We start from the raw sequence: 27,379 nt of genomic DNA on the forward strand, positions 1-27,379 counted from the left end.
AACTTGCAGGGTTATAAATATAAAACAAAACCTTTACCTTGCTGTATTATTTCCACCTTTTCCCTCTATTACTGATTCTGATTACAAATGCTCATTAATATTCTACCTTGGAATTGAAATTTGGGCATGTGCCATCTGAAAATGGAGGTTCCTAAAAATTAATATCAAAGATTAATGCAGGTTTTAAAAAAGGCACTTATTCAAATATATCTCCCATTTTAACGTGACTTGTGGACTTTTAATGAAATGAATGGCCTTGTAATGCCTAAATTTTTTTTCTTAAAATCAACTGTGTCATAGCCTTCTCTTTAGAACATATCTGATTTTCCAGAACCCAAGATTTGTGAGATGGTGTTATTTTTTATTTTTACTCTCTTCCCACCCCACAGTACCAGGAAGAGATTATGTAACATCCTTTCCTGGTGTTAAAGACAGGTGAATAATGATCATGTAACAAGCTGGGTGTTTCAGAGAAGGTGGTATTAATGGTGTCTGATTCACAGATGCTGGCTTGACCCCTCCTGGTGTTAGGACCTATATTCTGGTAAGATCCAACTTTAGGCCATGGATTACAGGACCTAGGTGTATAAAAACGATACCTAAACCCCGTAAGATCTTAGTTCACTGATCAGCAGGAGAGATACTTTTCTTTCAAATGATACCATTATATGCATCTCCAGCAGACTGTTAGGTTGGTGAAAAGAAAAATGGCCATTATAGAGAAGTTCTTCAGACTTCTAAAAATTTCCTAGGATTATGCCAGTGATTCCTACTGTAGAGTCAAAGATATATATATTTCTGAATTTGAGATGTTGGATATTGGTAGAGATTCATCTTCTGAATGCAAATAAACTTGCTTTACTTTTTGCCAGCGTGAATGCTCTCATTTGCCACAGGTTGGCCAGCTTAAGTATAAAGGGTGTTGTGGGTAATGTTAACAGAAGGTTTTTATAGTACCAAAATTTCTTTCTCTTTTTATTATCCTATTTCAGAAAGTTTCTTAACTTTGAGATACTTTATATTGGGGAATAATAGTTCTGGTGCAAGTATAGATTAATAGATCATTAAACACTTTAAGATATAGGTGGAAGAGTACAAATAGGATATTATTACTGATTCCCATTTACTATTTCTTTAAGTTACAGTGGAATTTTTGTTTATGCTGACTTTTGAAGATACCAATGATAGGAAATTAATAGTGCTTGCCTTTTATAATTTTTCCAGAGCTTATTCATTTGAAGTTCAAATTTGGAAACTTTCCTTTTGTTCTTTGGGAAACAGACATTATTGCCATTAAAAATGAGTAATCCCTAAGCTGATGTAGAAAAACATATTCAAGGCTGGACGCAATGGCTCATATCTGTTATCTTAGCACATTGGGAGGCTAAGGCAGAAGGACCACTTGAGGCCAGGAGTTTGAGACTAGCCTAGACAATATGACAAAACTTCATCTCTACTAAGAATACAAAAATTAGCTGGGCATGATGTCATATACCTGTAATCCCAGCTACCTGGGAGGATGAGATGCAGGAATCAGTGGAGCCTGGGAGGTAGAGTTTGCAGCGGCAGATTCACCACCTCACTCCACCTTGGGCAATAGAGCAAGACTGTGTTTCCAAAAAAAAAGAAAGAAAGAAAAAGAAATTTGAGGTATACTTATTGTCCAAAAAAGTGTAATTCAGTTACTTAATGCAGAAGGTAGTAGCATCACTAACTTACTGACCCATTCATCAATTATAACAGAGGGAAGGTTCTATGTTAGTGTCTTGGAGGCTGATTGAGCTACGGGATACCATTTTAAGTATCAGTTTCATGGAAGAGATTCAGGAGGTCTAAATAGAGGGGTCTACAATTAGGAAGCACCCTCAATCCCACCCCTGAATTCTTGACAGCAACACTAACTAGGGAGCAGAGAGATATTTCCTGATCTCAGCAGTCAAGACAATGGTACTGAAGGTTGCTAGATAAATGTGATTTTTGTAGTCACTCACCTGCAAGTTATAAGCAAGATAATATTTACCTGCACTCCCACCAGAAATTAGCCCTAATTGACTGCTCTTAATCAGAACATGACATTCCAACCTCTTATACATGGTTAGCAATATATACCACTTGCTTCACTTTGTGATTCATCATTGCATTGGTATAACTGGACATGGAATGCATTTGAAACTGAGCCTCAAGTTCAAATTACCATAGAACCTAAAAAGAAAATGTAAGAGAGACAAAACAGAAGAAAAATACCAAATTGAGAGTTCTGATTTAGATGTGTTCATTCTGTGAACAGAGAGCAGATTCTCTTGGATCTGGCTGAAATAGGGTCCCCTGGTGTGTGAAAGTGGTTTATGTCTTCATACATGTTCCCATGGGCCTATACAACCAATTTCATTTGACAAATGAAAAAATGAAGGCTTGTGGTCAGGGTCACAAAATTTGACAGTGGCAGAAGTGGATCCAATTTCCAGTCAAATCTATGACTTAGTCCATCTTGGCCCCAATCATAGTGCAAATCAGTTGCTCTGTTTCCAATCAGTATCAACACACCAGAAGGTCTGCTCTTTAAGGGCATGAATTTTTGTTGTTTGGTTCATTGTTGAGTGTTTGGACCTTGGACCAGTACACTGAAAGTCTTAATTGATGACATTCTCAGTAATGCAAAATAAATTGTGTTCTTGGATCACTGACATCATATCCATTAGGATGGCTGTTAATAAAGTAAACGTAAAATAAGAAGTTGTGATGGAGATGTGGAGAAACTGGAACTCTTTCACATTGCTGGTTGGCATGTAAAATGGTACAGTCCTTGTGGGAAACTCTTAGGCTGTTCCTCAAAAAAGTAAACGTAGAACTACCATATGTGATCCAACAATTCTACCTCTGGGTATATACTCAAAAGAATTGAAAGCAGGTATTCCAGGAGATATTTGTATGCCCAAATTCTTAGCCATGTTTTCTCAATAGCTAACAGGTGAACTTTTGAAATAGCCAACTGCCCAGTGATGGATGAATGGATAAAAAAGTGATGTATATGTATATATGTATGTGTGTGTGCACAAATACAAACACATACACTACTGAAATGGAATGTTATTCATTTGTAAAAAGGAAGGAAATTCTGATACATGCTACAATATAAATAAACCTTGAGGACATCATTCTAAGAGAAATAAGCTACAAGCTGGTCACAAAAGGACAAATGCTGTATTATTTTACCAATATGGGGTTCCATCTAGAGTTGTCAATTTCATAGAGACAAAAGGTTGAATGGTGGTTGTGTGGGGCTGGAAGACAAAATGGAAAATTATTTTCTAACAGATAGAGTTTTAGTTTTGAAAGGTATAAAATCATTTGGAGATGGATGGTAGGGACAGTGGGACAATAATGTGACTGTTCTTAAGGCCACTCAATTATACACCAAAAAATAGCTAAAATGATAAAATTTCATGTTATCTATATTGTATCACAAAAAAAGAAATCATTATGATATCTGTGATTTAATTGACTCATTGTAATCATTACCATGTTAGGTCATGTTCAGTATCTCATATCCAGCAATACTGGAATGGACATGGTAATTTTTGAGTGGTAGAAACTCACATAACTTTTAAAAACACATCTGTATGTATTCACATACTCTTATATTTCTTGGAAGTAAAATTATACTCTATATCTCATTTATTTCTCCTAGCAAAATGTTTACAAGGTTTTCAAGATTCATCCACATTGTAGCATATATCAGTCAGTACTGCATACCGGTTTATGACTGGATACTGTTCCATTGTATGACAGACCACATTCTATTATATATCTGTTTTTCATTTGATGGACATTTGGGTTCAATTCATACAGACAGAAAGTAGACTAGTGGTTGCTGGTTCTGGGACGAGAACCATAAGGAATTAGCATGTCATGGTTACAGAGTTTCCATTTGTGAAGAAAAAAGAGTTCTAGAGATAGATTCACAAAAATGTGACTTACTAAATGGCATCAAACAGAACAGTACACTTTAAAATGGTTCACATTATGTTATGTGAATTTCATCTTAAATAGAAGAAAAATACTCTCTGAAGTTGTCATGTACTTCACTAGGATGATCTCTTTAAAAGTGTAGGAAAGAAATTAGTTTCCATCCAGGACCTCAAAAGAGCATATAAACAAACTAAACAACAATCAAATAAAACATGTCCATGTACCTCACAGCATTCTGAAAGGGAAGACTAAACTAAACTGTTCTCAGGGCTCCCTTCTTCCTTATCTGTTACTTTCAGAGGCAGTTTAGCTTAGGATTTGATTTGTCTATTCACAACCCCAGGGTGTCCATTTGATCTCACAGCAAACTTGAGTTGACTTTGACCGGGGAAACGCTTTACTTTAAGAAATTGTAGAAAGGAGAGAATTTTATATGCATCCAGTTTCTATCCATTTCATTATGCATATGGTGAGAACTTAAGTGTTGTAAGCATGCCACTTACAGGGCCCTGGGCTCACAGCTACATGCTGTATTTTGTATTTGCATCCACTGTTTTGTTAGTAAATGTATATACTTGCTGATAAAATACATGTTTTAGGAAATAAGATTATTTTAAGAACAAAATAATAATATGTTTTAAGAAAACATGCTTTTATTTACCTTTTATTTTTCATTTAAAAAAATGTTTATGGGTTGGGCATGGTGGCTTATGCCTGTAATCCCAGCACTTTAGAAGCCCTAGGCAGGTGGATCAGGATGTCAAGAGTTTGAGACCAGCCTGGCTAATATGGTGAAACCCCATGTCTACTAAAATTACAAAAATTAGCTAAGCATGGTGGTGCACACCTGTAGTCCCAGATACTTGGGAGGCTGAGGTAGGGGAATCACTTGAAGCCAGAAGGCAAAGATTGCGGTGAGCCAAGATCATGCTACTACACTCTGACCTAGGTGTCAGAATGAGACTCCATCTAAAAAAAATGTTTATGAATTTATGGATGTTAGAAATTCAGTTTTGTTACATGGGTATATTCATAGTGGTGATCTCTGGGCTTATACTGCACCCATCACCTGAATAGTGGAACCTGTATCCAGTAGGTATTATTTCATCATTCATGCCCTTTCCACATCCTCATATTTTGTAGCCTCCAGTGTCTATTATTGCACTCTGTATGTTAATGTGTACCTGTTGTTTAGCTTCTATTTGTAAGTGAGAACATGCAGTATTGAACTTTCTGAGTTATTTCACTCACGATAATGAGTTCCACCCAGTTTCATCCATGTCCCTGCAAAATACATAATTTCATTCTTTTTTATGACTGACTACTGAGTTGTATTCCATGGATATATAAACTATGGTATATATAAACATTTATTTATCCAGTTATCCAGTCATTTGTTATAGACACTTAGGTTGATTTCATGACTTTACGATTGTGAATAGTTATGTAATAAACATATGAGTACAGGTCTCTTTTTAATAGAAAAATTTCTTTTCCTTTGGGCAGAAACCCACTGCTGGGGAACCAAATTATATGTGTGTGTATATCTATAGTTCTTGTTTGTTTTTTTGAGATAGAGTCTCACTCTGTCACCAGGCTGGAGTGCAGTGGCATGATATTGGCTCACTACAAACTTCATCTCCCAAGTTCAGGTGATTCTCTGGCCTCAGCCTCCTGAGTAGCTGGGATTACAGACATGCACCACCACCCCCAGCTAATTTTTGTATTTTTAGTAGGGATGGTTTCACCATGTTGGTCAGGATGGTCTTGATCTCTTGACCTTGTGATCTGCTCACCTTGGCCTCCCAAAGTGCTGGGATTACAGGCGTGAGCCACGATGCCTGGCCCCATATGGTGATTCTATCTTAAGTTATTTGGGAAATCTCCATACTGTATTCCATAGAGTTGTATTAATTTACCTTCTCACCAACAGTATATAACTGTACCCTTTTCTCACCATTCTTGCCAACATATGTTGCTTTTTGATGTTTTTCAAAATGTTATTCATTTCCCCATTTTATTATATTCCTTAAAATTGTGACTTTTAACAAAGAGAAGGGAAAGATACAGTTGGTAATTTTTTTAAGTGCTGTATAATTTCAGTTAGAAAGCCACAGATAAGCCCCGTGCTGAAGAGAGGTGGGTAAAATTGCACAAGTTTGAAATAAAGTAAATTTGGTAAGACAAAGTTGTTTTTAGGATGATAAAGATGTTTGATGTTTAAACGTGGTCTAGTTTTTCTAACTTTTACTGTATTCTTCACCAGCTATGCTGCATGTGGAAGTAAAATGCTTTCCTCCAAAAAAAAAAAAAAAAAAAAAAAAAAAGGACCAATAAATACATAGCTTGGGCCTTTAAGGTCATATCAACCAATGGTTGACCCAAACTCTGTCCAGGTGTGTTGACAAACTTTAGTCTTTCTTCCTGTGATAAGAGTTCAAGTAATAGAAACTCAGGGAAGGGACCTTTGCTTTCTTCTTTGATGGGTCCAGACTTTAACAGATAAGCAACATTAGAGAAAATCTTCCTCCTGTGCTTTGGGGTCACAGAGGGTGGAAAGACAAGAGGGAGTGAGAGAAGATGAGAGACCTGGAGGCTTCTTCTTCAGTTCAACACATCAAAGCACCATATGTTGGAGTATGGATTTCTGAGTCCCAACAGCTGGGTAGTGAAGACCACCCAGGGCTGTGTGTTGAGGATTCTGATGCAGACAGTCAAAGCTCACTTCTCTGGGAGGAAGCTAAATGCCACTCAGGAACACATCCCCATCTCAAATGTGTTTGTTATATTGATGCCAGTTGGCACTCAGATAGCATGCATCCCTTGTGGTTTCAACCATTGGTTGACATGACCTTAAAGGCCAAAGCTATGTATTCATTGGTCCATTTTTTTGAGGAATGCATTTTACTTCCACAATACAGCAAAGCTGTTAACCGTTCATGGTGCCAGTAAGAGAATCCCCAAGATCTGCATTGGAACAGGATCACCAATCACTGCGTTATCTCACTTTTGTTGTTTGTTTTGTTTTACTTTATTTTATGTTTTACAAATAATCTATAGGTAAAATATAATTGATAAAAGCAGTTATCTTGTGATATTAGGATAAGTAAACTAGCGCAGTTCAAGCAACATCTAACCAAGTGTCATTTTCTTGCTGGATTGCAATATTGATAGGCACATGGGATAATATCTCATGTAGATCCTGATTATAGATCAATGCATCTTGATCCTGCATCTTGACCCTCTTCTCAGTTGGCTACATTTACGCCTAAAGAAAAATATTCTGTCAATCCTCAAGAATATGAAACAATACAATCTGCAGAGCAAATTACCAGCAGGAGAAAATGTTTCCAAATATTCAAAAGCATGCTTTTTGTGTGAATGATCTCGAAGCTCCAGATAATGGGGGAAACAGGGTTAGGAGTGCATAAGCCAAGAACCTTATTTGACCCAGCAGGTTCTGGTTTCTAAAACCCTACTCATGCAGTGCCAGGAGGAAAATAACCAATTGGCATCACTTAATGTTTAGTGATAGAAAAACAAAAGCATGCCTTTGTTCATTTTCTACTCTTCTCATTTCCTGCCTCACCATTCCTATTAAATGAAACAGGACATTTTCATTTTCTGTATATAACTAGTTGTATTTTTGTGAATAGATGATGTGCTTAACATATTGCTGCTCATTTATGAGAAAAGATACTCCTGCTATTGTCAAAAGAGAGTGTCCATTTGTGAAATATCTAGCGTATTAGGACAAGTTTTATTTTCATTTTTACCTTGTCTTTATATTTTAAATGTAGTTATAAAATGAGAGAATTTGGGATCACAAAGAAACATGAAATTCATAATTAATAAATGTTATTTTCTATTTGTTTTAGGTATGCAAAAGGCACGTTTGTGTGGGAGCTCAAAAATGTTTAATTACTTTAAATCTCCTTTCACTAATTTAATAAATTTTTTTGAGCTCAGATGCAATCTATTAACACATGTTTCTTGATTTTAGGGAGATTCCACCCCAACATGGAAATTAACAAGAGACCCTTCTAGTTCTTTACAAGTTTCTTAGTGAAACACGGCACTTCCCTGATGCTTTCATGGGTGGGAACTGTAGTGCACAGGTGCTGGAACTTGCTGGCCGCTTCGGGGCAGGGAGGGGCAATCTCCATTCACTCACTGCTCCACCCCTCACAGGAAGGGAAGCACAGGTGAGAGGATGCAGCAGCTAAGATGAGCAATTTTGGACGCCAGCAATTTTGGGTGTCAGTAAGAAGGAACTCCATATCACCCCCACAGCAGCATCTCATAGAGGGTGTTTTCTACCCTGGAAGCCCCAGAGGAAGTGTTACAGTGTCCATTTATCTCTGCCATCTGCGGACAGCATGTTAACAGCTCAGTGGTGGGTGGGTGTGACAGCCTTTTGCACCCACACTCATCACCCAAGTTCTTGTCTAGCATCCAGGAACAATGAAGTCACACAAACAAATTGAAAATGGTAAATGCGGGGTATTTTGTTGCCAGTGAAAGTAGCTTTCAGGCGGAAGGGAAGCTGGGATAGAGAAGAAAGGTAACCTTCCCTAGAAGTCCAGTCATTCAGGGTCAAAATCCTCTCCAAAGCTGCACCATCAAGACGTACTTCTGAAGTCAAGCCACTTCTCTCCGATGTCCAACCATTGTCTCTAATGTCCAGCTGGCATTCCCCTCTGCTGTTTATGCCTAGAGTTTTAATGGGCACCGAATGAGGGGCCGGGAGGGCCATGAGTGGTTTTGGAAAAGGCAACATTCAAGTAAGAAGACAGGAATGTAAGTTCTCACTTTGGGCCGTGGTTGCATGCTTTTTGGCTTGAGGGTGGAGCCCTCTCCAGGTATCCACTCTCTTCTGCCCATAATTTCCCTGCCTCCATCCCATTCAGTTTTATATTTATTTTAGGTATGCAAGAGGCACATTTTTGTGGAAGTTTGAAAATGTTTAATTATTTTACATCTCCTTTTGTTCATTTAAGGAATGTCTTTGGAGCTCAGATGTCAACAGGCAAGTCGTCATTACACATGTTTCCTGACTTTAGGGAGCTTCCTTGCTAACGTGGGAAATAAACAGAGTCCCTAGTAATTATTTCCAAGTTTCTTAGGTAACCAATTCTATGTATTCTACACCCCTCAGCAGTGAGTGTTCATGTTGTCAAATTTCCACTTGTTCTTAAATGAGATTAAAACACAACAACAGCTATGTTTAAAAGTTTCAACAATAAGAGTATAAAATCAATGTACACTCTTTTGGGTTTTTCTCTAAGTTTTTCACAGGATCCTGGTTTGCAAAAAACCAGTAGCTGATTTATCTTCCAAAGAGCTCTGTCTAAAATTAATAGGTATACTTTCATAAGCACACTTCATTTTGCAGGTGAAAATTTTTCTCCCAGCAATTGTGTATGATAGTGATTTACAAGTCAGTATTTTTGCTGTAAAGAATGTGCCTCTTTCTAAGTATCACGAGAAGTAATTTAAATTATGTCATTTCTTGGTAAGCATGTTGACTGAATCTCATGTATTTCCACTGATTCCACACTAAACATAAACTATGTTTTATTTTTACTCCATTTGACTTGGTTTATATAGTTTACATAGACACTTTTGTATGTCTAAGCATGCCTGAGCATTATACTATATGGCATGGTAATGTGGTTTGGCTGTGTCCCCATCCAAATCTCATCTTGAATTGCAGTTTCCATAATCCCCACATGTCATGGGACACACACAATGGGAGGTAATTTAGTCTTGTGGGTGGTTACCTTCATGCTGTTCTCATAATAGTGAGTTTTCATGAGATCTGATAGTTGTATAAGGGGATTTACCCCTTTTGCTCAGCATTTTTTGTTGCTACCACCATTTGAAAAAGGTCACGTTTGCTTCCCCTTCTACCATGATTGCAAGTTCCCTGAGGAATCCCCAGCCATGCTGAACTGTGAGTCACATAAACCTTTTTACTTCATAAATTACCCAGTCTCCAGTATGTCTTTATTACCAGTGTGAGAACGGACTAATACAGTAAATTGGTTCTGAGATTGGGGTGCTGCTGTAAAGATACCTGAAAATGTGGAAGTGACTTTGGAACTGGGTTAAACAGGCAGAGGTTGTAACAGTTTGGAAGGCTCAGAAAGGAAGATATGGGAAAGTTTGGAACTTTGAAGTCCAAAGTTAAGTCCAAGCTAAGGTGGTCTCTGATGGAGAAGAGGAGCTTGTTGGGAAATGGAATAAAAGTGACATTTGTTATGTTTTAGCAAAGAGACTGGCAGCATTTTGCCCCTGCCCTAGAAATCTGTGGAACTTTGAACTTGAGAGAGATGATTTAGAGTATCTGGTGGAAGGGGAATTTGGAGTTAGAACCCCCATACAGAGTCTCCACTGGGACACTGCCTAGTGGAGCTGTAAAAAGAGGGGCATACTCCAAACACCAGAATGGTAGATCCACCAACAGTTTGCACCAAGCACCTGGAAAAGCCACAGATGGTCAACTCCAGCCATTGAAAAGCAGCTGGTGTTGAAGGGTGTACTCAGCAAAGCCACAGGTGTGGAGCTTCCTAAAGCCATGTGAGCCCAACTTTTGCATTACTGTAACTTGGATGTGAGACATGGAGTCAAAGAAGATTATTTTAGAGCTTTATAATTTGGCTGCCCCACAGTAATTTAGACTTGCATGGGGCCTGTAGCCCCTTCATTTTTGTGAATTTCTCACATTTGGAACAGGTGTTTTTTACCCAATGGCTCTACCCTCATTGTGTTTGGAAGTAACTAACTTGCTTTTGATTTTACAGGCTCATAGGCAGAAAGCACTTGTCTTGCCACAGGTAAGACTTTGGACTTGGACTTTTGAGTTAATGCTGAATGAGTTAAGACTTTGGGGGACTGTTGGAATGATATGATTTGTGTTTTGAAGTGTGAGGACATGAGATTTGGGAGGGGCTAGGGACTGAAAGATATGGTTTGGCTGTGCCCGCATCCAAATCTCATCTGAATTAGTTTCTCTAATCTCCTCAGGTTGTGGGAGGGATCCAGTGGGAGGTAATTGGATCTTGGGGGCAGATATCCTCATCCTGTTCTCATCATAGTGAGTTTTCATGAGATCTGATGGTTTCAGAAGGGGCTTTTCTCCCATTTGCTCTGCCCTTTTCCCCATTTGCTGCTGCCATGTGAAGAAAGACATTTTTGCTTCCCCTTCTTCCATAATTGTAAGTTTCCTGAGGCCTCTCCAACCCTGTGGAACTGTGGGTTAATTAAATGTCTTTTCTCTATAAATTATCCAGTCTTGGGTAAGTCTTTATTAGCAACAGGAGAATGGACTAATATCTATGGCACACAGAATCTTTCTGGGGAGAAAATGCATGGTCTACAATATTTTCTTACTCAGAAATAAGGGGATTCTTTGGGAAATCATCTTCTAGATAGAATCATAGCAAGCTGTGGCAGGAGATTTCTGAAGATCAAACGTCCTTGTACGTGTCTGTAAATATTATCTGAGTCAGCACTCCCCATCTAATAAATGCCCCATGTGTTCCAGCTGCCAAATGGTAGGTTTTGAGACAGAATTCACATGTCAGATGAGTCACATAAATTTGCAGAATGTCTGTGAAGGGGTATGGATATCTTTGGTTAGTAACTACCCAACCATTATCCAAAGTGGACTTGATCTTTGGTGTCAGAACTGAGAAGTCCACTTGACCTAAAGAGAATAAGGTATCATCAGGACGAAACAATATAAAACAAATTTTTATACTGTTCGGTTAGCCAAAGACAGATGATGTCTTAGAGATGTTTGGTTACATAGAGGAGAATGAAATTAAACACACAAAACAAAGCTATCCTCCTATTAATATGATTTACTATATAAGACATACTAATTTACTTAGTAAGAAAAGACAATGGTTTAGGAATACAAAATGCAGTTAGATAGAAGGAATAAATTATAGGATTGGATAATGCGGTAGGGAAATGCATATTTCAAAATAGCTGGAAGAGAAGAATTGGAATGTTCCTAACTGAAAGAAAAAATAAATATTTGAGATGATGAATATCCCAGTTACTCTGATTGGATCATTACACATTGTTTACAGGGGTGAACATATCACATTTGTCTCTAAAATATGTTCAAATATATTATATTGATAATAAATAAGTAAATAAATGGCAAAAAACAGCATTTCCAAAAGAGTATATTTCTATTAATAACTTTTTAAAGGGAAAAAGTCCAGTGAATTGCTATAAGGTTAAAAGACAGATCCTGTCTCTAAAAAAAATAATAAAAATAAAAATACATAAATACATTGCTAAAAGGTTAAAGAAGTAAAAACCTTCTACACATCCATAACTATAACACCATTCTTACTGTGGTAACTAGGGTTTTTTCTAGGCTTAAATATTTTAATTATATTTCATATTGATACTTGCTATTAATATAATATGTATTGTATAGTTGACAGAGTAATTGATTGGCCTTTTTGTGATGGCTTTTGCTTGCTTGGCGTATGGTAAAATCATTTATGAAACTTTAGGAAAAAGGTGTTTACATTTTCTTTTTTCTTTAGTATTATGGAGTACAGTTCAAACTAACTAGGAAAATTAAAGACCTAAGATATTTTATAACTATACTAATACTATGAGTGATTACAAAAATAATAATAATGGCTTTCACTCTGTTCTCCAGTCCTGTTCAAGATATTTACAGGAAATATCCAATTCAATTCACAAAAGCAATAAAAAGAGAAGATGCTATTTTTTTTTTCCATTTGTCAAACAGTAAAGCAAAGGTTACAGTCTTTCTTATTGATAACCTGGTGGTGATCTTTTGGGATATCATTGAAATCCCATTGGTTTTTCTCCAGAGGCACCTGCCATTAAGACTTGTTGCCTCAGTGGTTGATATTGGCCAAGACTTCTTAAGTAAAAAATTATTTAATGTTAGGGCGTCTGCCTCACTTTTCTAATTAGTGGAGCATTTTGCCTCTTTACAGAAGAGAATCCCGGAAAATGCAAGAGCTGTCCGGTGTTGCTTAGTGTTCCTGATAATACAGTATTTTCAGTAATGTTAACTCATATCCCTAGGGCTACGGAGGCGGTCACATATTTTTATTCAATTAAATGTCAACACTTGAGAAAAACTTTCATTGTCAGAAAAAACTGAGTAAGATACTCAGCAAATTGTTTAACAGTTGGGGAGTTTGCAATAGTCTATGAAAAACCCTTTTACTTTATAGAGCCAGAGAAATTTTTCTTTGAACCTAGCACAATGTTGGTTTCACTCAGCGTTGCTAACTTTGCTAATACATTTATCCATATACTGATATAATAATTATAATACCATGCTTGTCACTCACTTTGTAACAACCAACCATGTTGTCAGAAATGACATTTGTTATCCCATCTCCCTCTTACAAAAATCCTATGAGATCATAATATTATCTTGACTTTCTTTGAACAAATACCACCAGAGGCCCCCTCTACTTGAATAAAGTTGGGTTTATTTACTCTTTTATGTATTTCTATTATTATTATTATTCATTAGAGATAGGATCTTGCTGTGTTGCCCACTCTGGTGTGCAGTTGTGTGATCATAACTCATTACAGCCTCCAACTCCTGGGCTCAAACAATCCTCCCACCTCAGCCTCTTGAATAGCTGGGACTACAGTTGCCTGCCACCATATTTGGCTAATTTTTATTTATTTTTTTTTACAGGTGTGATCTCATTATGTTGTCCAGGCTGGTCTTGAATTCATGACCCCAGATGTTCTTCCCACTTCTGTTGATTCTTTACAACAAGAAAGAATATGTACATAGGGGATGTCTCAGTACAAGGGTAGGAAAGAGTTAGAGAATTGGGGCTTGTTTTAAATGATTTACAGAGGGTTCTGGAAAACTATTCTTGAATTTGGAATTGATACTATCAGGTAGTGTTGGCAATTCTATGACTGGTTATCTTAATCTTATGTAAGAGGAGGAAAAATGAAGCATAGGTTAAAGCAATGGTTGACAAAGAAACAACAGTCACTGATGATACCAAGGACAGGTGGACACTTGGTTATGTTTGAGTGTTTGGATAACCACTTTTTTGTGTAAGTGTCCAGACAAGATTACAATGTGGTCTTCATTTTGTCTTGTTCTATCATGATCACATAGTGGTTTTTCCTTCTGTCACTGTTCCATTATTATTATTATTATTACCATTATTTATGTTCAATAGAAAAATGGCACAGCCTAGCTGCAAGGGACAGGCCAACACCCAGGATTGCCAGGGTTTAGGTGACATTACCAGGTCAGCTGCTGATCACCAGGGACTGCTTTTCTCTTTTGTGAGTAACTGAAAATGAAATAAACTGAGTAGTATATCCCAAGTCCTACAGATAGTTGGAGGTAATACTGGAGTCTCAACAAAGACTATACAGGAGAGTCTAGCCCATTGATCTCCAGGCTTTCCTCTAGGAAACCAAAGGCCAATATTATATTGGTTGCAGAAAAGAGACACCCTATAGTCAACACAATTTCCAGTGGGAGTTAATTTTAATGAGATTCTTTTTCAGAATTCAAGAAAGCTGGAGAAAAGAGATGTTGTGTAACTCACATACCAGGAGGCATCTTCTTTAGCTAGTCTGTAGATGCCTTTCCCACTGGAGGGATGTAATCTTAAGGATAGGAGAATTCCATTTATAACCAAGACCGCTTCATTCATGGGCCTGGTTTGGATAGGGATGGCCCATACCAAGGTCTTTGAGTCTCACTTTTATTGTTACATTCTGTATGACTGATTCAGATTTGTCCACACTAATATATTTTCTCTGGTTCTGATCATTGTGGCCATGTCTTCCTAGAACAAAGGGCTTGGGTTAATTTTTGCAGAGTAATGACATTCTCAGCAGCAGCTGAACTCTGTAGATCAATATTGCTCCTTCTTGTTTTCTTCCAATGGCAACTGAACATGCAAGACACATCAGGAGTAGGGTATGAGATTCCCCAATAGCTAACCAACAATAATAATGCAACATGTAAAGCTAATGCATGCCCTTAAAATGCCAAGGGATAAATTCATATGCATTTTTTCATTCAGGGCTTGAAGAGCCAGATGACATGGAAAAGAAAAATATTGACAAAAGATATCTTATCATTTATTTTCAGTTATTAAGCTGGATTTTCATGCATTCAACCTTAGTTTTTTAACAGGTACATGACTCTAGCTTTTGAAAGCCAGAAGGATGCACATATAAACCCCTTTTATCTAACAAATTAATCCCATGTTTCTTGGTTCTGATGCTTGCATACTGCTTATTTTAAAACAACTGTGAGCAAGCCCAAATCATAATTTTTTTTGAGGTGGAGTCTCTGTTGCCCAGGCTGGAGTGCAGTGGCGCAATCTCAGCTCACTGCAAGCTCTGCCTTCCGGTCTCATGCTATTCTCCTGCCTCAGCCTCCAGAGTAGCTGTATTATACTTATTTTTAAAATGATAGTATGGCTGAGGTATTCAAAATATGTTTAAAGGTTCTAAGAGAAACATGTTAGAAAAAAAGATGTTTGACAGCTTTTAAGGTTATTAGATACGGAAATTTATGCTTAGATTTATTTAGATTGAAAATTAGTCCTAAGGCATTTAACCAGCTGGGAGAGCTTATGCATGCATAGGAATTTCAAGCTGCAAATAAGGCAGTTGGGCAATAGTAGAAACAAAAAGTTGGTATTTCTTTTCTTTCAGAACCAACTGTGACTGATTAACCACAAAAGATCAGCAGGGGTATTCGGGCCTAGATCATGTTGATGGCCTTTTGGGTTTTAATTTGCTTTCGGACTCATTGCTGCAAAACGCTGTTCAGAAGCCTCCTCTACAAAGGAGATGAGACTGCATGAGTACAAAGCAAAGAGATGCAGTGCTTTCTACAGCACCGAGTAGTCAAATTGTGCAGATTTTTAGTAGAATCTACTTAACCACCAATCCATGCATTTGCATTTTATTAAAATGAAACTATGATAATTTAAACTGCACATTGCAGATATGACCTATAAAATGTTTGATGTCCTATTTTTGGCAAAACTTTTGAAAATATGCACTCCATATCAATTTCTGTACTTATGTGTTTTAGTTATTTTTTGTAAAGAATGCCAGATTTTCAAAGCAAGTAGGTCAAGAGGATGATCTTTTTTTCCTCCTTTTTTTCCTAATGTTTAAAATGCAACTGCCATAGGGCTATGCCATTTTAGCTGTTGGAAAAAATAATCTACTATGCCTTGGTTGTATGTGTGAGTCACCAGACTTTCCGGGAATGATTCTTTGGCACATTCTACCAACAATTTAACATGATACAAAATCATTTTCATATCTTGTGATAGTGTCAGCCAAGTGTTTCATACACGTGGAGCTAAGTGCTGAAAAAGGTATTTGAATAAAATTGTTTTCTTAAAGCAACTATAGAGGACATGATAAAAAGATGCACAATTACCTTTCATAAATTGAGAGAGTTTCCTAAACAAGAGAGCATTCCTGGAAATATCAGAGAAAAATAAAAAGATCTTAAAGATATTGTATTAAGATAAGTTAGACTAAGGCAGCTTGGACATGTTTCTCCTTTACTTCATGTTTATATGTAAGTAAACATTAAAAGTAGAGGAATTTCAGTTTCCACATGACTTATATATGAGCAACAAATGGGGCTTTCAAGTACTGACCACACTGGCATATCACACAATGTTTTCTTTCAGACTTCTCTACCTATGACAAAACATAGCTGTATTAGAGCTTCATGAGCTGTGTATTTTTGATTAGTTGATTTAAACTGTCTGGCCCTCATTTTTCTCATCTGTAAAATAATTGAGTCTTATGGTGATTTGAAGATCAAAAGAGTTACTTCACAAACAGTGCTAGTAAGAGTCCCTGCCACATGGAAAGGCTAGCACACACAAACACACATACATACATACACACACACACACACACACACCCCTATACTGTTACATATTAAAGGTGTATGATTTATGAATTATTGTATTAGAAATGTAAATCTGTTATATATATCATATATGTGATAACTGAAATACAGATTTTATAATTTACACCACCTATTTTATTTTTTAAGTTTGTAAGCATATTTTGAAAATTTTATTTTGTGTATATGTCTTCCAAGTCATTCCCCAAACTTCATGAAAATCCCTTTGATTTATGGGAAAATATCTATATATATCAGGTATTCATATATATAACACATATAACTCTTCTGAGTTTATAAACACACATATATATATAACATAGAAAATTACTAACTCTTCTTATATATGTGCCTGTCTATATATAATTTCATATATAACATTGTACATTACATATAAATATTTATATTACATATGAATAATCGTCACGTTCGGACAGACTTTGTTAATCTAACCTCCCTCAACCCCACCCCCAAAAAAGTAGAAACTAAAAATAGAGGAATTTTAAGTTCCACATGATTTACATATAAGCAAAAAATGGGACTACTGACTTCGGATCACATTAGCTAATCATACAGTTTTCTCTTCTGTGCTTTGTTGTAAATATGATTTTTATTTAAGAGGGTATTATTAATTATCTATACAAGAATTAGCTATGTTCTCCATACTTCTACTTCAGTTTCATATTTTTAAAAGGGGTGAGGATAGGCTGAGCACAGTGGCTCACACCTATAATCTCAGCACTTCAGGAGGCCAAGGCAGGTGGATCACTTGAGGGAAGGAGTTTGAGTGGCCTCGCCAATGTAGCAAAATCCGATCTCTGCTAAAAATACAAAAATTAGCCAGGAATTGTGGTGCATGCCTGTAGTCCCAGCTACCAGGGAGGCTGACACAGAAGAATCACTTGAACCCACGAGGTAGAGGTTTTAGTGAGATGAGATCATCCCGCTGCATTCCAGCCTGGGTGTCAGACCAAGACACTGTCTTTAAAAAAAAAAAAAAAAAAGTGAAAAGGGTGAGGATTATTTCTATGGCAAGGCCCACACAGCATTGGATTCCTCAGAAACTGCATCAGTAAATGGGAGTCTCTTAGTACATCTGACAGAGCTTCAATGGGCTGTCTGTTCATTATTCCACAGCCTGCTTTGCTCTGTGTAAGTGGAGACTCCATGCCTTTGTTATCTTGCAGTCCCTAGATGATAAGGGCACAGAGAAAAATCACAGAAATCAAACATGCTAGCACAGAAAAACACCCCAAAGGCAAGGACGAGATGAAAGTTGTGATCGTACACCTAAAAGTCGGACTCTTATCTAGATGGACACAGCTAAGCCACAGGCTGTCAGGCTGAGATTCTGCAAAGGCTCTGGACCCCAGATAAGTTTAACTGATTGCATCATGATCTCTTCTTTTCATTGGTGGAGGCAGTGCTTTGAATGATTAAGCTGGATCTCACTTTCCAGGGAATCCTTTTAGGGACTGTGACCATCCAGCTGTCTTTGGATGGCTTTGATGCCATAAATACTTTTCACTTGGTTGAGGATACTTTTAGCTTTATATTCATGTGTCACCTTGTACAGAAATGTGTGTTCTGGGCTTATAAAAAAGTTTAATCATAAGACAAAGGGCTATAGGTTTCATATTGATTCACAGTTTGATGAATGGCACTTATGGATACATATGTGTATACGGTAAGTGCTCACTGAATTCCTCTTGAGTGTTAAGCTAGGATACAAAATGTCAGAAAATAAAGAGTGAGGATGGGCACTGGATACAGATGTCAGTGAACTCTGAGGGCCTCTTGCTGGTGAAACAACAGAGTACTTTTATTTCCATTCTAAACCCTCCATGACCCGTGCCCTTATGCCAATGAATCACCTCCTCAATAACCCCTCAAACATGTCATCTTTGAAGTAGAGGCTTATTGAGAAGCACTCATTAAACATCTGTCATGGATACTAAAATGGATATATGGCCTTTGTGCCTGGACAACAGTACATGTGTCAGCTGTTTCTTAAGCCTACATCCAACCATTAAGTAAAGACCAGTGTGCTCTTAGTTCCTAAAATCTGTTCAAGTCTTGATGTTTGTTCAACATCTTGCCTGGCTCCAGTCATATGACTCCAGCTATCTGTAATGGACTCAATGTCCTGCTTATAAAATGCTTTTGTCATGTGGGTTCATTTTTGGTTTTGCTGTATAGGTCAGGAATAAGTTAGAAATAACCAAAATGCTCCAAATCAAGTTCTAGATGTTTTGATACGAACATATTCCATCAACCTTACTTCTCCCTGACTCATCTGTCTGTTTCTGTGCCCTTTCCCATGGGGTAAAACCTTTTATAGTATCCAGATGCCTTCTGCACACAGAAGCAATTTTGTGCATAAGGCACCCCAGGGGAAGAAGAGGACAATGCCTTCATCAGAAGCTCCTTTCTGTTAAATAGGATATGCATACCTAACCAAAGCATTTGCTTCAGTTAACCAAGTGAGGGTGGAGAAAGTCTTGCAAAACTATGGCTACATTGAAAGAGATTATTAAAATTATTCAGTCATTCATTAGAGGAGCTTTGACAAAGATTGCAGAAACAGATATAAGATAGAAAATATTACCAAAAACATTCTAAAAAATATTTTATAATGTACAGAACAACTAGCATGACTAACATCAAAGAAGGGATATGTTTTGACATTGATTTACTAACCACTTATCATTGGTAGTAAATCCTCCTTTGAATACTTATTTAGGATTAAGACAGTCAAGTTATATGAGTATGTTCAACCAACAAATGTTGCAAAACGTAGTGAATTTAATATTCCTCTGCCATATGGCCATCCTACACTTCTGCATCACAGTTATGGCTCTGCAAATAGATCAGACTTTTTGGCCAGTCCCTTGGTGGTCACTGCATTCTAAGGTGCTTGATCAGGAAGTAAGATGCTCTTCTCAATAAGTGATATATGTATGGTCCTTGTGGATCTGCTAAAAATCTCAGAAAAGGAATAAAAGATACATGAAATTGTTTGCATGCAACTAGCTCTAGTGGGTAGATCGGTGGCATATTTCTTCATGGCAAAAGACAGAAGGTATCCAAAAGTTCACCATTTTTCTCCTGGTTGGGGGATGGTGTCTTTTGGACCATTTTGTTCAAAAGAAAGTTAAAAATAGCATGAAAAGAGAACCCTTAAATTGCCTTGTTCAAACCTTCTACTCTAAATGACTTGTATAAAATGTCTTGTTAAGTAGTCACCCAATTCCCATCTATCCCCAAGAGGTTCTAGTAAAGTACAGACTAGCTGGATTTAATAAAGCACAAATAGACAGCAAATGCATTCTTACATCTCAATCTAATCAGTAGCCTTTTTTATCCTCACCTGTGACTGACTAATATGCATAAAGAATAGGAATTCTGACCACTCAACGATCTTAACCATACATTCAGTCTATTGCAGTTTTTCTTCCATCACAAATTTTTTTTCACTTTTCTATCCTGGGACAGCCACAGACAGGACAACTATTCAATAAGAAATGAGTGTGAAGGTGACAATTTTCCTCACTAAGAGGAAAGGGGCCATGAGAGGAAAAGGGTACTTCTTGTGTGGCTGGTAATGGAGTTAAAATCTGATGCTACAGTCTTCTGGGAGCAGCAGCTGTGCGTGCTTGAACTTTACTTTGGAGGCATCCTCTAATTCCAGGGGTTCTGTGGCCAGTACCATCCACTGCAGTTCACTTAACTTGCGCTGAGTCTGTTTCTTCCCTCCATCACTTCAGCTGGACCTATTCTCTGACCTTCAGGTGGTTTCCAATGGTGAAACCAGGGAAGAGTCTCTTCGTAGATGACCAAGGAGCACTTTTTTCTAAGTGGTTCACATTTGGCTCCATCACCATGATAGTTAACATGGCCAACCCTCCAGCATCTTCAACCTCCACCACTGTCTTGGTGCTGCCCCATAAGTCCTGAATAAGGCTGATGGGTCATGTATGGCAGGGCCACCCCCACAGTCTAGTAATAGGTCTTGCATTATTGGATACACTTCTTGATTTAGAACTATGGCTTTCAGTCATGGGCAGGTGTGCCCCGGTTGGCAAGGTAAGGAGACATTTCCAGTTGTTACAGTGAATTTGAAGGGTGTTAATTGATTTAGTTCATGGAGACCAGGGTTGCCGTTCAATATCCTACAATGCACAGGACACTTGCCCATAGCAATGATCTGATTCCAAATGTCAATGGTGCTGACATCAATAAACCCTGCTCTAAGTCAATGCTTTTTTTTTTTTTGTATTCATATTTAAAATGCCTCCTCCAGCTAAACCATTAGCTTTTAATGGGGTATACATTTTTTTTTCCCAAGGGACATTTGGCTATGCCTGGAGACACTTTCGGTTGTTGCAGCTGGAGTTTGGTGATGTTTCTGGTATCTAATTGATACAAATCCTAGATGCTGCTTAACATACTGCTACGCAGAGTATGGCCCACCAGAACAAAGAATTATCCCATTTATAATGCCTCTAGAATTAAGATTGAGAAACCTTATTTTAGAATACAGGTAGAGCTACTGGTATCTCCTAAGATGCTGTCTGGAAGCAGCTTTGAAGACAAGCATAGACCAGAGACTTTGAAGCCATGCTCACAGGGTTTGATATAGTTTGGATATTGGTCTTCTCCAAATCTCATGTTGAAATTTGATCCCCACTGTTAGAGGTGGGACTTGGTGGGAGGCATTTCTGTCTTGGGCCAGATCTTTCATGAATGACTTGGTGCAGTCCTCCAGATGATGCATGTGTTCTTGCTCTGTTATTTCCCAGGAGCTCTGGTTGTTAAAAAGAACCTGGCACCTTCCTCTCCTCTCTCTCTTGTTTCCTCTCTTGCCATGGGATCTGTGCACACAGCAGATCCCTTTCCCCTTCCACCATGAATGGAAGCTCCCTTAGTCCCTCATCAGAAGCAGATGCTAGCACCATGCTTCTTGTACACCCTGCAGAACTGTGAGCCAAATAAACCTCTTTTCTTTTCTTTTTATTCTTCTAATTAGAGACAGGATCTTGCTCTGTTAGACAGGAGTACAGTGGTGCAATCATTGCTCACTGCAGCATAAAACTTGTAGGCTTAAGCCATCCTCTGACTTCAACTTCCTGAGTAGCTAGAACTACATATTGCATGTCTCCATGTCCAGTTAATGTTTATTAAAAATATTTGTAGGGACAGAGTCTTGCTGTGTTGCCTAGGTTGGTCTCAAACTTCTGACCTCAAAGGATCATCCTGCTTCATCCTACTAAAGTGCTAAGATTACAGATGTGAGCTGCCATGCCTGGACTCTCTTCTCTTTATAAATTACTCAGCCGTATGTATTATTTTATAGCAATGCAAATGGAGTAAGACATTGTACAAGTCCCACATTGGGCTCTTATAGATCTGTCTGTGATGTTGGACAAGTTATATAACCACTCTTTGTGTCTAAACCTGTTGTTTGTTTCTTTCTTATTCCTAATCAGGTCCAGCTCCAATGATGATAAAAATATAAATGTAAATGGAGCTAAGAGGTATGCCTGACCAAAAGTAAACAGTCCAGAAGTGTTATTCTGTCAATATGACTTGGATTTTTGCTTCAAAACTTCAGCTGAAACTGAAGTGACAGGAAAAGGCCCACATTAGAATTCTTATGCAAAATTCCTTCTGTGAGGAGGTAGCCCATCTCTTGTCAAATAATGTGATGTGTGGAAACTTATTAAATTTCTCCTTTCTTTCCCTTTGCCCCCTTTATTAAATGAAATCAGATGGTGATACTATAAGGAAATTAAAGTGAAGGTAAAATAAAATGAACAGGAAGAAGTCTGTTCTCAGATTGGACATGCAATTATTCCTGTCTTTGCTGCTGATTTCAATTATAACTCATTGGAATTATCAGTCCACAATAGATGTCCCCTGCCTATGTGATGTTTTTAATCAAACATTGGCATCATTCTCACATGTTCACTGTTATTAGCACTGATAGATGTAATCTTCATGTATTCTTCTGAACACTGCATGCCGAGGAAAGGCCCTATTTCCTCATGGATTTTCTAGGCAAGAGAATATCAGGCCCTCACCTGTCATATTTCCATCTCACTCAGCAGAAAACACCCTGGCTCATGGAAACTGCAAGCATCGTTGTCAGCTGCACCTGCAGGCACCATGGAATTGCAAGTCAGCATACCCTTTCAGAAATGAGGATGAAATTAGAGGTAGAGAGAAAATTCTCCACTGTCCTCTCACTTCTCTCTGTTATGGTTTCTGCTATGTTTTCATTGATTATGCTATAGGGGGAAGGGAGAGAAGGAATCCCCTAAGAAGAACAGTGTCTCACTGGACATTGTTTCTTTGCAAAAAAAAAAGAAAAAGAAAAGAAACATTTTTGGTATTTTTCTTACTTTTTCCACCCTAGAATCTAGATACCACTTTTAAACAGATTTGAATCTCACAGGGAAAATGTGGTCACATATTTCACTACAAATGCTAGACCATGTCTTCTGGCATCAGAAATGCTGTATTGTGCATGTGTTCTTGTTGCAAGCCATCTTCGACTTGGTTTTTCAGGGATAGGCAAACCATTAGGCAATCTGAATAAAATTGCATTTCTTGCAATTGAAAATGTTTGCATGCACACACATACGTGTATTGGTATTACTGTACAGCTTGCATGGCGCAAAGCTGAAGGCTAAGGGACTAAAGAAGGCTGAAATTTAGCCCTGGACACACTGGGCAGCCTGGGCACCTGTGGGGCTGCAATTCCTGGCTAGAGGTTTGTCTATTTCTCATGCATCCAGTAGAAGGCACTCTTTTGAAGGTCCCTCAACCCTCTCCTCATTCCCCTCCACCTATCGTACTTAGCATACTGTGTATTTGTCCTTAGTCTGTTTAATCTAACTTGATCACTTTGTAGCCTTTCTTTATTCCCAGTGTGTAAATCAGTATTTTGAATGTATTGAGCTAAATTTCAGACATATGCCTTTCCAGATAGACTATCATGAAGGATGCCATTCTGGCGCAGCTCTGCATTCTCTTCTGTGTGATAATGCTCATTGTGTAGTCTCTCCTTTTAAAGTCTGTTTAGTGGAATGTTCCCTGACTTTTCCATGCACCTCTTATGTAATCTTTTGCCAGTTCTACCATTTCCAATAACCAATGAAGATACATGCTTCATGTTATATTCTAAGTAATCTACCTTCTATTGAACTAAATCATTTCTCCGCAAAATTAAAGATCTTATTATGTGGTTTCCACAGACTGAACTGAATATTTCATGTGGCTAGGTAAGTAGGTAAAGTACAGTATGGTAGCAATTGGTGTACATGCTTAGAGGGTCCTAATAAATTATTGCAGATGCTGATATGCAATCAGAAAGAATAATTGTGTAGTGTTAAGCCTCAGATGGTATTATAGACCTGAGGATGGGTGAAGATGGGCCTGGGATTAATGGATTGATAGCTCAGTTCATATTGGAGTTTCATATCTGAGGTTCAGTGAATTTGAGGCTATTCTTCACCTGCTGCTATTCTAGGGAACTGTGTCCATTGAGGAGTCGCTGAAGGGGCTGGGAGATTGGATGAGGTTCTTTCAATACCCCCCTTTAAAAAAAAAATAGAGTGTGGCTCTGTCACGCAGGCTGGAGTGCAGTGGTATAATCATGGCTCACTGCAGCCTCAAACTCCTGGGCTCAAATGATCCTCCTGCCTCAGCCTCCCAAGTAGCTAGGATGACAGCTGGGCAGCACCATAACCAGGTAATTGTTTTAAAAACTTTGCAGAGACAGTCTTGCTATGTTGATTAGGGTGGTCTCAAACTCCTGGCCTGAAGCAGACCACCAATGTTAGCCTTCCAGGGTGCTGGGAGTAAGAGATGAGCCACCGTGCCGAACTGCAATACCTTTTCAATTAGCAGGAAGTAGAAAACAGAAATTCTGCAGCATGTTTTTCTCGTTAACATGAATCAGTCTTGGGTGAAGTGTCCATGGTTTTTAATGATATTTTCAAAATGAACAATTTAGAGACAGGCATTAGAAACCACAAATAATAGGGCCATGTGAAGGAATACAATAGATGCATAAGGTTAATTGGTCAGCATTTATGCTAGACTTACTTTCTCATTGATTTTTTTAAATGAGTTTGAAGTATAACACACAGAAACCAGTTCTGTGTTTTGTATTATGTTATATTATCAATGCTCAGTGCAGTTTGAAAGCCTAAAGCAAGTATTTCTGTAACAAACACACATTTCAAGAAATATAATGTTCCCATCTTCAAAGCAATGCATGCTCTTTTCCCATTTTGTCTCCTTATCCTCCTCAGTGGTAAGCATTTTTCTCTTATGCTTTTCTTTATATTTTCCCAAAAAGAAAGGCATCCCTGAATCGCATAAATTTTGCTTGTTTGGAAACTCTAAATGAATGCCACTTCATATTACTTTACGATGTGTTCTTTTCATGCATAATTCTGTTTTATAAAATTCTTATATGCTGCTATGTATACATTCATTCCACTCATTTTAATTGTTGTATAGTGTTCTAAAATCTGAATATATCACACTCCCATATTTCCATTTTATTCCTAATTGATACAGATAGTTTTTCCAGTTTGAGGTTATTATGAACTCGTGTTATGAACATTCTTTTTCATGCATCCTCATTTCTCACAAGCATTGATTTTCTGAGATATATACCACTATGTAATTGCTGGTTCAAATCTTCAACTATATAATCTTTTCCAGTACACAAATGCCTGTTTTCACCAGCAGTATGCAGCCTTCAACATGTGGCAGTATAAAAATTCTGTTTTCTTCTTCTGATCTAGTGGGTGTATGTGGAAACTCACTGTGTGTTTATTGTATTTACTCTGAGATTGAGATGTTTCCATATATTTATTGGCTGTTTGTTTTTCCTGATTAGTGGAAGTGTCTGTTTGTTTTTGATTAGTTTTTCTATTAAATTATGTGTCTTCTTATTGCTTTATCTTGATTAGAGTACTTCATTGATTATATATGTTGCAAATTTCTTCTTACCTTTTTTGTTTTTACTGATTTCTTTTTTTTAATTTTTTTTTCTTTTCTTTTTTTTTTTTTTTTTTTTTTGAGAAGGAGTCTTGCTCTGTCACCCAGGCTGAAGTGCAGTGGCATGATCTTGGCTCACTACAACCTCCGCTTCCCAGGTTCAGGAAATTCTTCTGCCTCAGTGTCCTGAGTAGCTGAAATTACAGGTGTGTGCCACCATGCCTGCCTAATTTTTGTATTTTTAGTAAAAACGAGGTTTCACCATTTTGGTCAGACTGGTTTTGAACTCCTGACCTTGTGATCCACCTGCCTCAGCCTCCCAAAGTCCTGGGATTACAGGTGTAAGCCACCTAATGATTTCTTTAAAGTTCTTACTATTAGTTTAGAGACTTCACCATATTTTTTTTCAGATTAGTACTTTGGGATTTTTGTTAACGGTATCTTTTCCTACCCAGAGATATGAAGATTTCCTTTTACTTTATCTGCAAAAAGGCTTATAATTTTATTTTTGATATTGAAAATACACGTTGAATTTATTTACTGCATTCTGTAAGAGCTCTAGCTTATTTTCCCTTAGAATATCACAATACCATTTATTTTAAACAATTTAACCCATATCACTAAAGTTCAACTGGTCTCTGTCTACCATTGTGCCAGTAATCACATTTGTTATCATCATGATTTTATAATAATACAAAATATCTAGTATAGCAAATATTCTTTCCTTGTTCTTTTGCAATAGAGTCTTGACTACCTTTGGTGTGTTGATTTTTGTATGCATTTTGGAATACCCAGCTTGAAAAATAAATAAGCTTGTGATTTTCAATTACGAATTAATTGAGTTAATTAATTACTTAATCTCTAGGCTAGTTTGGACTGATTGGACATCTTTAAACATTGAACAGACATATTCATGGAAATGTACATCCTTATACACATTTAAGTATTTTAGATTTTTTTCTCTGTCATATTCTATACTATTCTGAATAGAAGTCTTTTATACATTTTGGTTAATTGATTTGTAGAAAAGATGTTTTCAAAACTATGGTAATGTTTGTTTTAAAATGTTCATTCTTTGTTATTGCTAAAATGGAAAATGCCGTTACTTACTTGTTGAACATTAATTTTGCAACTTGTTAAACTCTTGTATTCTTTGGGATTTCCTAGAACACACTCTATCAACTGTGAGTAAAAACAATTTTGCTATTCCTTTTTAATTTTTAGATGTGTTTATTTTTCTCTCCTTAACAGCTTATCGTGTAACCCTTCAAGTACAATGCCAAATAGAACAAAGAATTGAGCATCTCTTTATGACTTTTGACTTTAAAGACAAGGTTTCCAACACCCTCACCCATTAAAATGAGGTCTTCAATTCTACTGGCTTTTAGTTGTGAATTTTTATTAGATTAGGAAAATTCCCTTTTATTTTTTGTTTGCTAA

General features: G+C 37.4%; 1 protein-coding gene across 14 annotated transcripts in view; it reads left to right on the plus strand.

Annotated features, from left to right (window-relative positions):
- The window catches only part of LOC129025937 (neuroligin-4, X-linked), a 292,127-nt gene that overhangs the window by 152,916 nt on the left and 111,832 nt on the right, over window positions 1-27,379 (plus strand). For 2 of the 14 annotated variants that reach the window (XM_063661001.1, XM_063661002.1), the window contains one exon: window positions 23,029-23,139. The exons of the other annotated variants lie outside the window; for them this stretch is intronic. In XM_063661001.1, the coding sequence (XP_063517071.1) occupies window positions 23,029-23,139 (111 nt within the window). The remainder of the gene's footprint in view (window positions 1-23,028; window positions 23,140-27,379) is intronic. 14 annotated transcript variants of the gene reach the window in all.

The sequence above is a fragment of the Pongo pygmaeus genome, chromosome Y (genome assembly GCF_028885625.2).
Source record: "Pongo pygmaeus isolate AG05252 chromosome Y, NHGRI_mPonPyg2-v2.0_pri, whole genome shotgun sequence".
Lineage (NCBI taxonomy): Eukaryota > Metazoa > Chordata > Mammalia > Primates > Hominidae > Pongo > Pongo pygmaeus.